This window comes from Prosopis cineraria, unplaced genomic scaffold, assembly GCF_029017545.1.
Source record: "Prosopis cineraria cultivar Desert tree isolate PC_DT_omini unplaced genomic scaffold, ASM2901754v1 PC15, whole genome shotgun sequence".
Lineage (NCBI taxonomy): Eukaryota > Viridiplantae > Streptophyta > Magnoliopsida > Fabales > Fabaceae > Prosopis > Prosopis cineraria.
In genome coordinates this window covers 4,789,777-4,802,310 of record NW_026555346.1, presented here as the reverse complement: position 1 = coordinate 4,802,310, position 12,534 = coordinate 4,789,777, and the positions used below count along the sequence as shown (strand labels likewise).

Sequence of the window (12,534 nt, the reverse complement as noted above, 5' to 3'; positions counted from 1 at the left end):
ACTTTTTAATTATAAATATCGTACTTGTAATAACAATGAAAATGAAGAATTTATAATAAAATTATAAATTTAATTTTCATAGGTGATAAAAACTCAACTCTGTAGTTTGAAATTCAAAATGAATTACTCAACAATTACCTTGCGTAATATATATTTAAATAATACATATTTAAATCACCATTTAAACAAAAAAGCGTATTTAAGATGTCAAGAAAAATATTTGATGTGAGCTTAAAAAATGAAATATTGGTTCCATGTGCAACAAAATGATATAGCTCATTTTTTGAATTAATACCATGCAATTAACACATCATTTAAGTACATGTAAACTACTTATATATAAAAATAATTAAATCAATAAACCTAACATGAGATCTTTTCAATCTGATCCATATTAATCTATAAACATTTTCATTCATTCTCTTATGGAATGATTTTATGTATTACATAAAGTGCTCTAAATCCTTGGTATTATCATTTTGTGCAATCCTTCATTCTAGCTAATCCAAAATGTAAGAAAATTTAGCACCATATATTAGAAAATTCAATGTAACATAGTGATGTTGCAAAGATAAAGTGTGTGTGTGTGAACACTCAATAAAGGAACCAAAAAAAAATACAATTGTCCCAAAAATAAAAGGAAAATAACAGAGGGAGTAGGCAATAAAGGCAAGAGAGTTTTGTGTGCAACAAATTTGGAACACCTTTGGCCAAATAAAATTGAAATGAGTTATCCTTTAAATAATAAATATTAACTCTTCAAGAAGGATAAATTTGAAGCAAGCTTAATTAACAAGATAAGAAACATTGGTTCCGTGTCAAACAAATTGATATATTTCATCTTTTACACTGACACTACATGATTAATATAGTATTAAAATGTATAACATGTAAATTACTTATATAGAAAAATAACCAACTCGTTGAATCTAACTAATTTTATATATACAATGTAATTCATCACCGTAAATATAATGAACATAGCATCTTAAAAACATGCACACGGAAAAATTCAACTGAATGTTAAAAAAATGTAAGGCATTGTGTGATCATTGCATTTTTTTAAGTATTTTGAATGAATAAATCATTTTATACTTATTTTAGAGTAAAATATTATATTAAATAGAGGTAAATGTAGAAAAATGATATTAGTATGAAGATGGATAACTACTTTATTGAGAATAAAATTATATTAAATATATTTTTTAACGGACAGGATATGTGCCTAGCTATTTAACTTAATATATGTTTTTTCAATTAAATCAAAACAAATAAATCTTAATGTATCAATAATATTAATAACAAAAATAAAAGTTTCTTGCATAACAAATTATTTATAAAATATATACATGTCTTGGTTTAATAAAAAACAAGTCTTTTAAATATATAAACTAAATACATAAGTTTTTTCAAATAAGAATAAAAAGAGATATTGTACTCCTTCACGGGGATGCTCTAGCTTGTCACTCATCAATAAGGATGGAAATCCCAATCTGTTTATTAAATAGGTTTAAGCTTAGGTATTTAATTAGGTTCATCTAGTTAAATAGGTCAGACTTAGTTTTTTAATGCCTAATCCATGAACTTAATAAGTCAGCCTATTTACATGCATACAGACATGTTATATAATATATCATACACGCACCAGCTTCACAGTTTAATTTTTAATCAATATAATTTTTATCCGTAGTCGTGCTTTCAGTCAAATTGAACCTATATATTGATTTTAATGTTATTATTTTATTATTGTATTGTAATTGTTATGTCATTTCAATTATTATATATTGTAATTGATAAATCAAGTTGTATATTTATATCAATAGTCATAAAATATATTTGAGACATTTAAAATTAAAATACGAGCTTATTTAAAAAATAGATTTTTCAAGTCAGACAAAGTTTTAGATAGGCTTAAGCTCAAGCTATAAAAAAAAAATTTATGAGTTTTAGACTAAACTCAAATTTATTTAGTTAAAATCTAATTTAGTCAAGCTTATTTTTACCGCTTATCAACAAGTCATGTTGATTATAGTAATCCTTTTAAAAATATCAAGCCAACGTGGGCCTTGTGTGACTTGCTTGGAATCGTGAGCAATAAGGATAGTGTTGACTTGCAATCACATCTATCAAGAATGACGAAGCTTTCAAGTAAACTATTACTACTATTGAATCCCCTCTCTATTTTCCAGTGTCTCTTCAATTTTTTTGATAAACCCTCTCTCAATATCTCCCTATATCTAATTATATGTATATTTAATCATTCAACTAATTCAATAATATAAAATTGATAATTAAAATATAAAAATAAATATATTATTCATCAACATCACTTAAATATTTCTATTTGAAAATAAAATCATAATACTTTTTTAAAAGTCACTTAAAAAAAAAGTCAAGTGAATAAATGTGACTAGCCACTAATAGATGTGTTGAGGGAGGACATGGAGAAAATCTAAATCAAGCTTACTTCCTTCATTAAAAAATGCAAGGCATTCTTAATTAAATCTCATATTTTAATAAAATAGTTACTTATTTTTAAATTAACTTTATTTTTTTATATTTATCGTTATTAAACACCCTATAATAAATATAAAATATTCATCAATTGGAGCATTTTTAGAAAAAAAAATATAATAATTACACCTCAAAAAACTAAAAATACCTTACATTTTTTAACATTCAATTTCTCAAAGAATGTCTTATATTTTTAAATGGAGGGAGCATATCATAAAGAATAAATTGTAATTAAATTTAACTGTTAATTTTTTTTATAAATAAGATTCTTAGTAGAGCCAAGAATAAAGGTGCGGCCTCAAGGACCGAGTTTGGAGGTCTTGTTTAAATAAGAGTTTGGGCTTTAAAAATAATTTTTTTAAAGTAACTGGGCTTAAGAACTTGGCCTGAAGGATCGGGCTTAGATATTCTATTTAAATAAGAGTTCAAACTTTAAAAATAAATTTTTTTTAAAGTAATTGGATTTGAGAGCCTGGCCTTGATAAGTCTTATAAAAAAGGCCTGGGTCCGAGCAGCCTTTTAAACCTTGTTATATTATTATTAAGTTTTTTTTAATGAAATACGCGTTTGAAGTCAATAAGTTGCTCACCTGAAGTTCTAATCTTACATACATTATATTATTATTATTTTTAATTTATTTTAAAATTAATTTAATATAATTTAATAAATATTATTGTACAGTATAGAATTTTTGCTATTTTTTAATATAATCATCATGTTGGTGTATTTATAAAAAATAAACTATTTTTTAATCAAAATTTAAATTTTATTACTAGATTTATAAATATATGTTGTTTAACTTTTAAAACATTTTGAGGATTTTAATTTTTTAATTTTAAAATATTTTAATTAATTTATAGTGTTTACATTTATTTTAAATTTTTTTTAAAACAAGGCTTATGGGTCTAGTTTTAGGCCATTTAAATAAGGAGCAGGTCTCAAAAAAAATTTAAAAATAAAAAACCGGACTTAATAGCTGAAGCCTTTATAACCCTGATTAATAAGGGTCAAGTCCACCCACTTTTTAACTCTACTACCAAGTGCACCCAGACTCTTCCTTTCTGATGCATCCACAAAAGCTCTAGAAATTAAACCACGCCCGGAAATTTGAAGCTGTTATCGTCCTTCATTCGTTGTTCAAATAATATCTTGAAATATGCACGCATAGACCCAAAAAAAAAAAAAAACATGCCCAGCAAGTTAATTGAAGCCCGAAGAGAACGTTGTGTCTCATTTGTATACATACGCAGAATACAAAGCAAAGTGAAATTTAAAATTAAATTAAATGGCATATTTTTTCCTTCTGTCCTTTCATTTTCTCTCTCCTGTTGGCTGACTTTCTCCTTGCTTGCTCTCTTTCACCTCTGTTTTAATTGATACGGATGGATTAACTTCATTCATCAGCGAGTCCACCTGAACATAAATCACATGGAATATTTAATTTATACCGCTTGCAAGGTTACTTGTTCCACGAATTTAAATAGTTATACTGTGACTTGGTTATGCATTTAGTTTTCGGTTTTCAAATTTGTACGCTCTGAAAATGATGATACATGAATTCAAAATGCAGAAAAGGCATCGTTGCGTGCAATGACAAGCTTGCACGGTGTGAAGGCAATGCGAGGGTTGAATTTCATGGAAAGAGACAAGAATAAAGCAAAACCCCACTGTGAATGGAGAAGTTGGCTGAGAATTATTATGACTCTCTCTTGTTTCCATTATAGGGAATTTCCATTTATCTCACCAAAATAAGAAGAGTTGGTTAAATCACTTTTGTGTAAGAACATAATAAGCTTCAAATTTCATCCCCGTTAAATAAAAATTTTTAAATTTATATTATATTATTTTTCATGATTAATGAGTTTAAACAGGAGTAATATTGAAAAAATAAAATTAATATTTCACCAAAATATCTTATAAAATGCATCATTTAACAAAGATAGGAGAGAGTATTGACTACAATTACATATCCAGAATTCAAAATTAATATCACTTGTTAGGCTAGCATAACTTCCTGTTAGCTGAACCATATACTCATTGCCTAGTGGAATTATATAGTTGTTCCTTTAGTGCCATTCAATAGATATAAAGAAAGTAATCTTTTCATTAAAAAATGTAAGATATTTTTAACTGAATCTTACTCTCCAATAAAATAGTTACTTATCTTTCAACTAACCCTATCTTTTTATATTCACCCCTATTACCCTACAATAGATATAAAGCCATTACTAATAGGAGTATTTTTTTAAAAAAAATGCAATAATTACACTTCAAAAGACTAAAAATGCTTTATATTTTTTAACATCCAACTTTTTAAAAAATACCTTACATTTTCTAATGAAAGAGTATATGTTTGTGTTTTATTTATAGGGCACATTAATAATTATAGTGTCTATTTTTACTCTTTCCCCCTACAAAATGTTGGAAATATTATTAAATGTAAGGTTGTTTTATTTTTGAAGTACATATGTTTAATAACAGTGAAATTAAAAACTCATTAAATTTTTAAATAAAATTTAATATTTTTATTGATTTTAATAAAATATATTAAGAATAATTTATAAATAAAAAATATAGTATCAAATTCTCCTCCCTGTGTGGAAGGTATCAAAATATTTGAAAGTTTTCTCCTTGGTTAAAGATCAGAGCATTAGACACAGCACATGAGACAATGATTCCCCGGGAAACACGAACCCTGTTCACCAATGCCTGGCGTATCATGGTGACACCTGGATGTGGTGCCCCTGTAACTACAGACTTAGTAGACCCCATATAACGAGGCATTCGAGCGTTTTTTACCCGTCGGTGGTGAAATTCAAGCGCATCATTAGAACGCATGGTGGATCAAATATCCAGCACCGAATAATTACGCTCTTTCTTTAGATCTCATGCATGAAGGTACTGATACTAGCGTTTGTTTTGTTTGTAGTACTCTGTAAAAACTCGGATCGGTTCCTTTTTTTTCTTCACAAAATTACATTGAAATTCTATATAAAGAAATTAATTAATATGAAATTCACTGACAACTGACAAGATCATTTATAGTACATTTATTGTGAATGACTTTATATTAATTGTTAATGAATTTTATAATAATTAATTTTTTTATGTAAAATCTTTATATAAATTTTCTTTTTTTTTTGTTTAAAAAGAACACTTGAGTATCTGAATCCAGTCACCAATACGAGTTCTGTTATTAGGGTTTGGTCTGGGCCGGGCAGGATAGGCCTTTATGATCCACTTTTACTAAGGCCCTCTTAATGGTGACTATCTCTAAAGTACTATAACTCTGGGGGGAAAACAAAAGAAATAAAAAACCCCTCAACAACAAAATTTGGTCCAGTTTATAAAAATGCTCCTCACTAGCACATACCACATAGGAATGTCAGTTTTGCAGCTCCTTTTTGGATCGAGAAACTTGTCATTTTTAATCACTTTTCATGACCCAACTCACTTAAAGAATTATGTATGTTTTTGATTTTTTTTTCTTAATCTAGAAGTATTTTTGTAATAAGGAAGACCTTGAACTACAAGTTTCTGTTGATAAAAGGGGGTCCCTAGTCCCTGTACCTGGGCTTGCTACAACAATTTCTTCCCTTAAGTTTTCTATTAATTATTTCAACCCCTGATGCCCGGCTAGTGGCTTCTTTGGCTCGTTCCTACCGAGTAGAGTGTATCAAACCAATTCAAAACTTTTAGTGAATAATTAATACGACTTTCATTCCTTTTAAATCTATTACTAATATTGCCCTGAAAGTTCGGCTAATGATTAAGATGATATATATTCAAATTTATAAGACAGGAAAGGCCCGCAAAGATTTCGACCACAAATGACACATGGCGTGATTCTGTCTGTATTGTCTTGCCACCGAACTCCAACATCTGCGCGCCCCGTCCTCCTTGTTTATTTACTTCAGCTTCAAGTTGAACCAAATCAAAACCAATCGTTTGCGTCGACGTGCGTGGCAGCGGAGGATTTTAGTTTCTCACCATTCCTTTGATTCATCGTTGCATCTAATTAATTACAATTCACTTCTCACCAATGTTTAGAATCTGCAATACAACCAAGGCTAGATATGGTTCTAATCAATAAGGTGGCTTGTGGAGCACACTTGTATGCGCGCGCCAATCCCAGAACTGATTCTATAAAGAAAAAGAAAAGCAGAAACCAAAAGTGACACTGGGGTAGCATCATATGCTAAGCACTTGATATCACAACAATTCAGAGTTGTTAAAAGAAAAAATTAAAACAACAAATTGGACGCAAAGAAGAGCAAAAATTCCGACTCGTGACTTTCAATTCCCGCGCTTCATCGACGTGATCTAGTAGATTTTGCTCGGCTCAGTACAAAAGTATCAGAGTCTGGAAGGGCTGTCAGCGTTCGTTTGTCTGGGTGGTTCTGACTTCATAATCTAGCAACCTTCATTGGTTTTGAGCGCCCCAGATGCATAATCCTGAAACTCGAAGGGCGGAAGAATTTCAACCAATCATGTGGCCTGGTGCACTTGGATTGTGATCTTCTCTTCTTTAGGAGGTTGACACGGACAGGCCATGGCAATGAACTTCGGGACCTCATCGCCCGGCATCAGCACCGGCGAACTCTCTATTTCCATTTTCTTCGTCACCTGCCGCATCAAACCCAAATGAATGAATAAGCAAAAATCTCACAGATCCATGCATCATCAAAATCAATGGCTTGGTGATGAGCATTAATTACCACGAAGGGCAGCTCAGGTTTCTGGGGAGGATGATAAGAAGCTGAATCTGGTCCGAGCAGAGCGTTGAGGAAGCCAGAACATGGGAGCAGGGCTCGGAACTTGTCCCACTGTAAGCAGCAACAGAGAACTCCACAAAGTAACAATAACAAGGCGAAGAGAAGGCCCAGACTGAGAGGAAACCCCACGGATACTCTACTCGCCGCGTCCTCCACCTCCATGGGTGTCTCTCTCCCTCACACACGGAAGGAAGTCAGGAAGCTTGGCTTTAAATGGACGTGGTGAGTTTGACGGTGGTGTATTTACTGGTGACTGGATGGTGAAATATTTGTTGTCAATAATTTGACGTTGATGTGCTTTAGAATTGGTGTGGGTCAAGTTAAATTCTCCCTTTGGTGCGGGAGCCCCTAGGTTTATTGCGTTTTGCATTTTGCATCAATTCTAACCAGTGAGCCCTGCCGTCATCTCAACGCGCGTTGGCGTTGCTTCTCTTGTAAGATTCTGGAATGTGCTGGACCAATCAATGCTGTGCCACGCTTATATTATTGCCAGAAACGAGAAAGAGTGAGAGATGGTATTTTCCTTCACTCGGGGTCTGATTATTTATTGCTACGGACGTTTCTCGTCATGATTTGGAAGCAACTGTTCAATGATTGGTGTGTGGCTACACGTGAAATAAATTCTTGCGAAAGAAACATAAGGTGGGAACTGGGAAGGAGGTCTCGGTGTGCAAGCATGCGTGCCACGGCAGAGCCTGTGGTTCGTAACGATTCTATAATCTATCTATATTGAATAGAATGCGACATAGGCTCCGCGATACAATCAAATAAATGTTTCTGTCTGATCTTATCAACGATGAGTTAATAGAATTAGGTTGAAGTCAGTATCACGAACACTGGAACTCCTATGGGGAATGCATTATTGTTTCAGACCTGACGTTATTTATCATCAATAATCAAATTCCCGGATCCAAGAACCCTACACTTTTTTAGTTTTTTTTTTTCCTATTCAACTAGAGATTTTTTAACTTGTAGTGCCTTCCATTGATGCAATGGAAAGCTTTACTCCATCACTTTCTATATGAAAGTTTAGGCAAATTGAGTTTTTTTTTTTTTTATACAAAGATTTGGGTGAATTAAATTTTGAAAGCTCAAAAGAATTATGGTGAGCTCTTGACTTAAAGAGTACTTACATCTATTAAAAAGTTGATGCTAGGATTTGGTCCCATAATCTTGAAAATTAGGAGCAAAATCATTATTAACTGAATGTATCTTTATTACTCTTTTAGTTTCAAATAATACGTGGCATGAATTGAACTTGGAAGACAGGACACAAAATAACAATCCCCCATCTGGGCCTTGGGTAGCGTCTGCCTTGGCCCATGGGCAACAGCCGGTACAACTGGTCGTCTTGTAAAGGATCGACCTCATGAAACAGTGTTGCCTCCCAGCCACTGGAGGGGTAAGAAAAAACAGAACAATTATATCCAAAAAAAAAAAAAAACAGAACAAAATATTCAAGCCACTGTGGCTTGAAGCATCCATGGAAAGCTGTGAGATTAATCATTGAATATCATTAGTAACATCTCCAAATCAAACTCAAATCAGAATAATACCATCCCGGTTCTACTGCTCTGCTGCCTGCATAATGGAGATGTCAGGGCAGCGCATCTTTATGGATCACTCGTGCGAAAGCCCTGGGCTTCTTCCCTGTGCCGGGAGCTTTAAGTGACACGATCTTTAACATTCGATCTTTTCTAAAAAGTAGCGAGGCCAATTCTTTGGTCGTATCTCAAAGATTCTCGCCAAAGTGAGGGCGGGGTGACTCACGATTTCAACTGAGTGCTGTCTTTAGAAGCAAATTCCAACAAAAGCATGGTCGGATAAGATCATGATTTAACAAGCTCAAGAAAAGGGGCAAGAATATCGCTGTCCTCCAAATCTCTGTATTCTTTTCTCATTTCCATTATTATTCTACTGGCCACCAACTGCCAGCTAGGCGGCTAGAACGTGGGAGTTTCACGTTTCTTTGTTACAGAATGTGAAAATGGCATTACACCCGAAACAAAAAGGCATCGTTCTCACTTCAGTTGATATTAGTTGTCCGTTCACACACTGGGACTATGGCTGTTAGTGCCGACCAATGCTGACTCCAATCGTCCCGCGAGACTATTCGAAGCCTTTTCACTGTTTATTTAGTTGAGAAATTAACTGATAAAATTGGCTTTGTATAATAGTGCAGTTCTGTATAAAATTTATGTGGATACGCTGATATACTTATGCGTTTGTCGATTTCATTTTAAGCAGCATGGTTTAATTTAGGATCAAGGATTATTTTTATTTCTAAACTATATATACAAAATATTTGAAATGCCCTTAAATTCAACCGTAAGTAAATTTTATCTTTTAACTTTAAAAATTTCTCTCGTTATTATCCTGATATTAAAAGCATTTAATATCTATTAATTATAAATAAGTATAACTATTTTTAATATTTTTTATCAGATTAAGGGTTATTTTTATCTTTTAACTTAAATATTTATAATAATAAATATTAAAAAATATAATGTGAAGTCCACCAATTATAAAAAAAATGGCAAAGTGATAAGGAATTTTTTTTTTAATTGAGAGACAACTGATTCATAGTTAAATTTAGAATTATTAATAATTTTCTACATACAGTTTAAAAACAAAAATAACCTTAATTCTTTAATTTAATTAGTTCATCAACATGTGTGATTTTAGAAAGGGAGGTCCATTTAATCATTTCTACCTATGTACTTCTGATCGTAAAGAGTAAAAATGCAGTTGAAAAGGTAAAATTGCAATTAAAAAAAAAGTTAAAAGTCCAGCTTTTAAAATGGTTACCTTTACCTTCGATTCGATGAGATGGAGTTGGGAAAGGGGCTGAGAAAGCTAGTTAAAAAGAAGGTAGTCGAGAGTACAAACAAAATAATTGACCAAATGAAGTTGTAGATATTGGCATGTTAGACTTGCTCTGTCACATCATTCAGCAGTGGGGGAAAAACGTCGTTATACGTAAAAGTTACACACAAATATAAAACAAACAGAGGTGGAAGGAACAGAGACAAAAAAAGATCGAACTTTACCCTCTCGTTGTGTCTAACATTTTTGACCTTCTTTATGCATCGTCTTACTGAACATGATACAGTTGAACAACCGAACTCATTGACGAGTTTTTTTTTGATGAACATGAGCAGATTTAATCTCATCTTGATAAGTGAAAATGTGTGGTAGAGGAATTTAAACTTTCCGAGACATCCTTGAAAGTCTTGTCCTTGGAATTTGTTGAAGTTTGCCAGAGAATGGAATGCGCAAGATCCATAACATTAATTACACTAGTTTCATCAAAATGTCCTTCGTGAGGCATCTGAGAGAATTAATAGAGACGTGTCCCCTTGAAGGAAATGATAAACTCCTGCTGAAGAAACCGCTTTATTTCCTTGGATCAAGGGCTAAAAAATTGGAACTTTAACTTTTGCTATAAAGAAACAGTCTTCATATATTGAAGCGCTTTTCCTCTCTTCCCTTCTTGCAAGCTACAAACATCTTCCCCCATACCCTGCGCTCCTAAATAGCGCTTGCTTTATATCTTCACAACTCAGTACTGTACTCTGCTCCGATTCCTGTTCCTTGTCAAATATGATATTAACATCAGTACATAACAGGGACAAAATATATATATATATATATAGATACAGAAACTTCACGGGAATGTACCTCAGAGCAAGAAGCGTGCACAGTGAAATCATTGAAACAACTTATCACACATTGTTCAATCTCAAGACCAAATGCTTCCAGAGTGTTCATTGTAGATTGCAACAGTCCTGGCTTTCCTGCACAGCAAATTTCAATCTGTGTGTCCTCATTCCTCCTCTTCACTTCAAACTGCACACAAGAAAGAGAAAATGCATGTGCTAAACTTGAAGCAATTACAATTGCTCAAAGTATGTTGGTGGGCAATACTAGAAGGGTAAGTTGATATGTACCTTGGGTGTATTTCTCACCAAGATTTCATTTTGCTTTGCATCCTCCAAAATGCCCCCCATGTTTGAATCCACCTCTAATTCTTCTTGCAATTTGTTGATCTTCTCCAGGAGTTCTTTCATGTAGTCTATAGTGTCTCCGAGGATAGATGTTCTGTCCATCTGTAATGGGCATTCAACAACCAAATCAGCAAAGTCTAACATCAAAGAAAACCAAATTGCTAGCTTGTTACTCTCCATGGACTGGAGTGTTAATGCATACCTTACTTATCTTGGGGACAATTGATCTCAGCATTGAAAGGCGATCATTTAACCTCTTCCTTCTCCTCCTCTCAGCCATTAGATTCTTGGAGGGTTGGCCCTGAAGCTTCTTTGCTCGATTCTTTCTTTCCAAAGACGCATCACCCATGTTGAAAATTGGCATTTCAGGGGACTGACTTGGCTCTATTTTGCATGGGGCTTGCAGGTCCAAACTCTGGAGTTCATCTCCAAGTAAACCCGGATCGTCCAATTCCTCCATCATGGACAATGGGTAATCTTCTTGACCCAGAACAGGAGTGTCAAGAACGTTATATGATGAAGAAGACGAATCAACATTCTGGGGAGCAGAGAATTCATCAAGCAAGGAACTGTAGATTTCATTGAAGGCGTAGTTGTTGGGGTAACTCTGAGGAATTTCTTGACAGGAAGAGTTTGGAAGAAAAGGTAGAGAGTTTTGATCAAAACCATCAAAACCCCAGCCATTAGAGAAGAGTTGGTTTGATTCGGATGGGATGGCGTCCCATGTTTCCCTTCTCACGGCCAGTAATTCTTCCAAAAAATGATCATGTTCACAGAGTTCCATCTCTCTGTGTGTGTGTGTGTGTGTGTAAAGCGAATGCTAAAGCTTAAGGAAACACCTTGAGATTGTGTAGTACTACCAAGTTAATTGGAGAATTTATAGGGAGCACCGGTGAAGCTTCTGGTGAATTGATTATTTATATGAATTTGCAAAGTATTAATTATGTTGTATCCTGTAGTACCTATAGCCTAAGACTGAAATGGAATCTGCTTTTCATCTCTCCCTCTCTCCAGATATCTTTTTCACCGAAATCTCTGCAATCAAAAGGGAACTAAATATTTAATTGGCTTACTAAGAAGAAAATTTTGACCCTCACCCTCGTCTGCTACCGAAGAAAATGGAGTTACTCATCAAAAACCCTGCCAGGTTCTTTGCATGTTCAGGCTTCTGCAAAATAATTTCTTAAGGAACAGGAGAGAAAATTTGAGCTGGGTCCCACCCCTGAATGCCTCCAAAA

The 12,534-nt window shown here is 33.3% G+C and overlaps 2 protein-coding genes across 3 annotated transcripts; both read right to left on the bottom strand.

The window, feature by feature from the left end:
• Positions 1-6,522: 6,522 nt before the first annotated feature.
• Positions 6,523-7,547, bottom strand: LOC129294689 (uncharacterized protein At5g65660-like). The gene is made up of 2 exons (XM_054933150.1): positions 7,233-7,547; positions 6,523-7,140 (listed from the first exon to the last, which is right to left on the bottom strand). The coding sequence occupies exons 1-2, from the start codon at positions 7,449-7,451 to the stop codon at positions 7,003-7,005; spliced, it is 357 nt and encodes a 118-aa protein (XP_054789125.1). The 5' UTR covers positions 7,452-7,547; the 3' UTR covers positions 6,523-7,002.
• A 2,620-nt stretch (positions 7,548-10,167) lies between these two features.
• Positions 10,168-12,179, bottom strand: LOC129294619 (transcription factor bHLH93-like). Of its 2 annotated transcripts, none has more exons than XM_054933042.1 (4): positions 11,499-12,179; positions 11,240-11,398; positions 10,971-11,138; positions 10,168-10,882 (listed from the first exon to the last, which is right to left on the bottom strand). In XM_054933042.1, the coding sequence occupies exons 1-4, from the start codon at positions 12,078-12,080 to the stop codon at positions 10,790-10,792; spliced, it is 1,002 nt and encodes a 333-aa protein (XP_054789017.1). In that variant the 5' UTR covers positions 12,081-12,179; the 3' UTR covers positions 10,168-10,789. The 2 variants fall into 2 exon arrangements, with proteins under 2 accessions (XP_054789017.1, XP_054789018.1); XM_054933043.1 differs by having other exon boundaries at positions 10,168-10,876; positions 11,499-12,171.
• Positions 12,180-12,534: the final 355 nt, after the last annotated feature.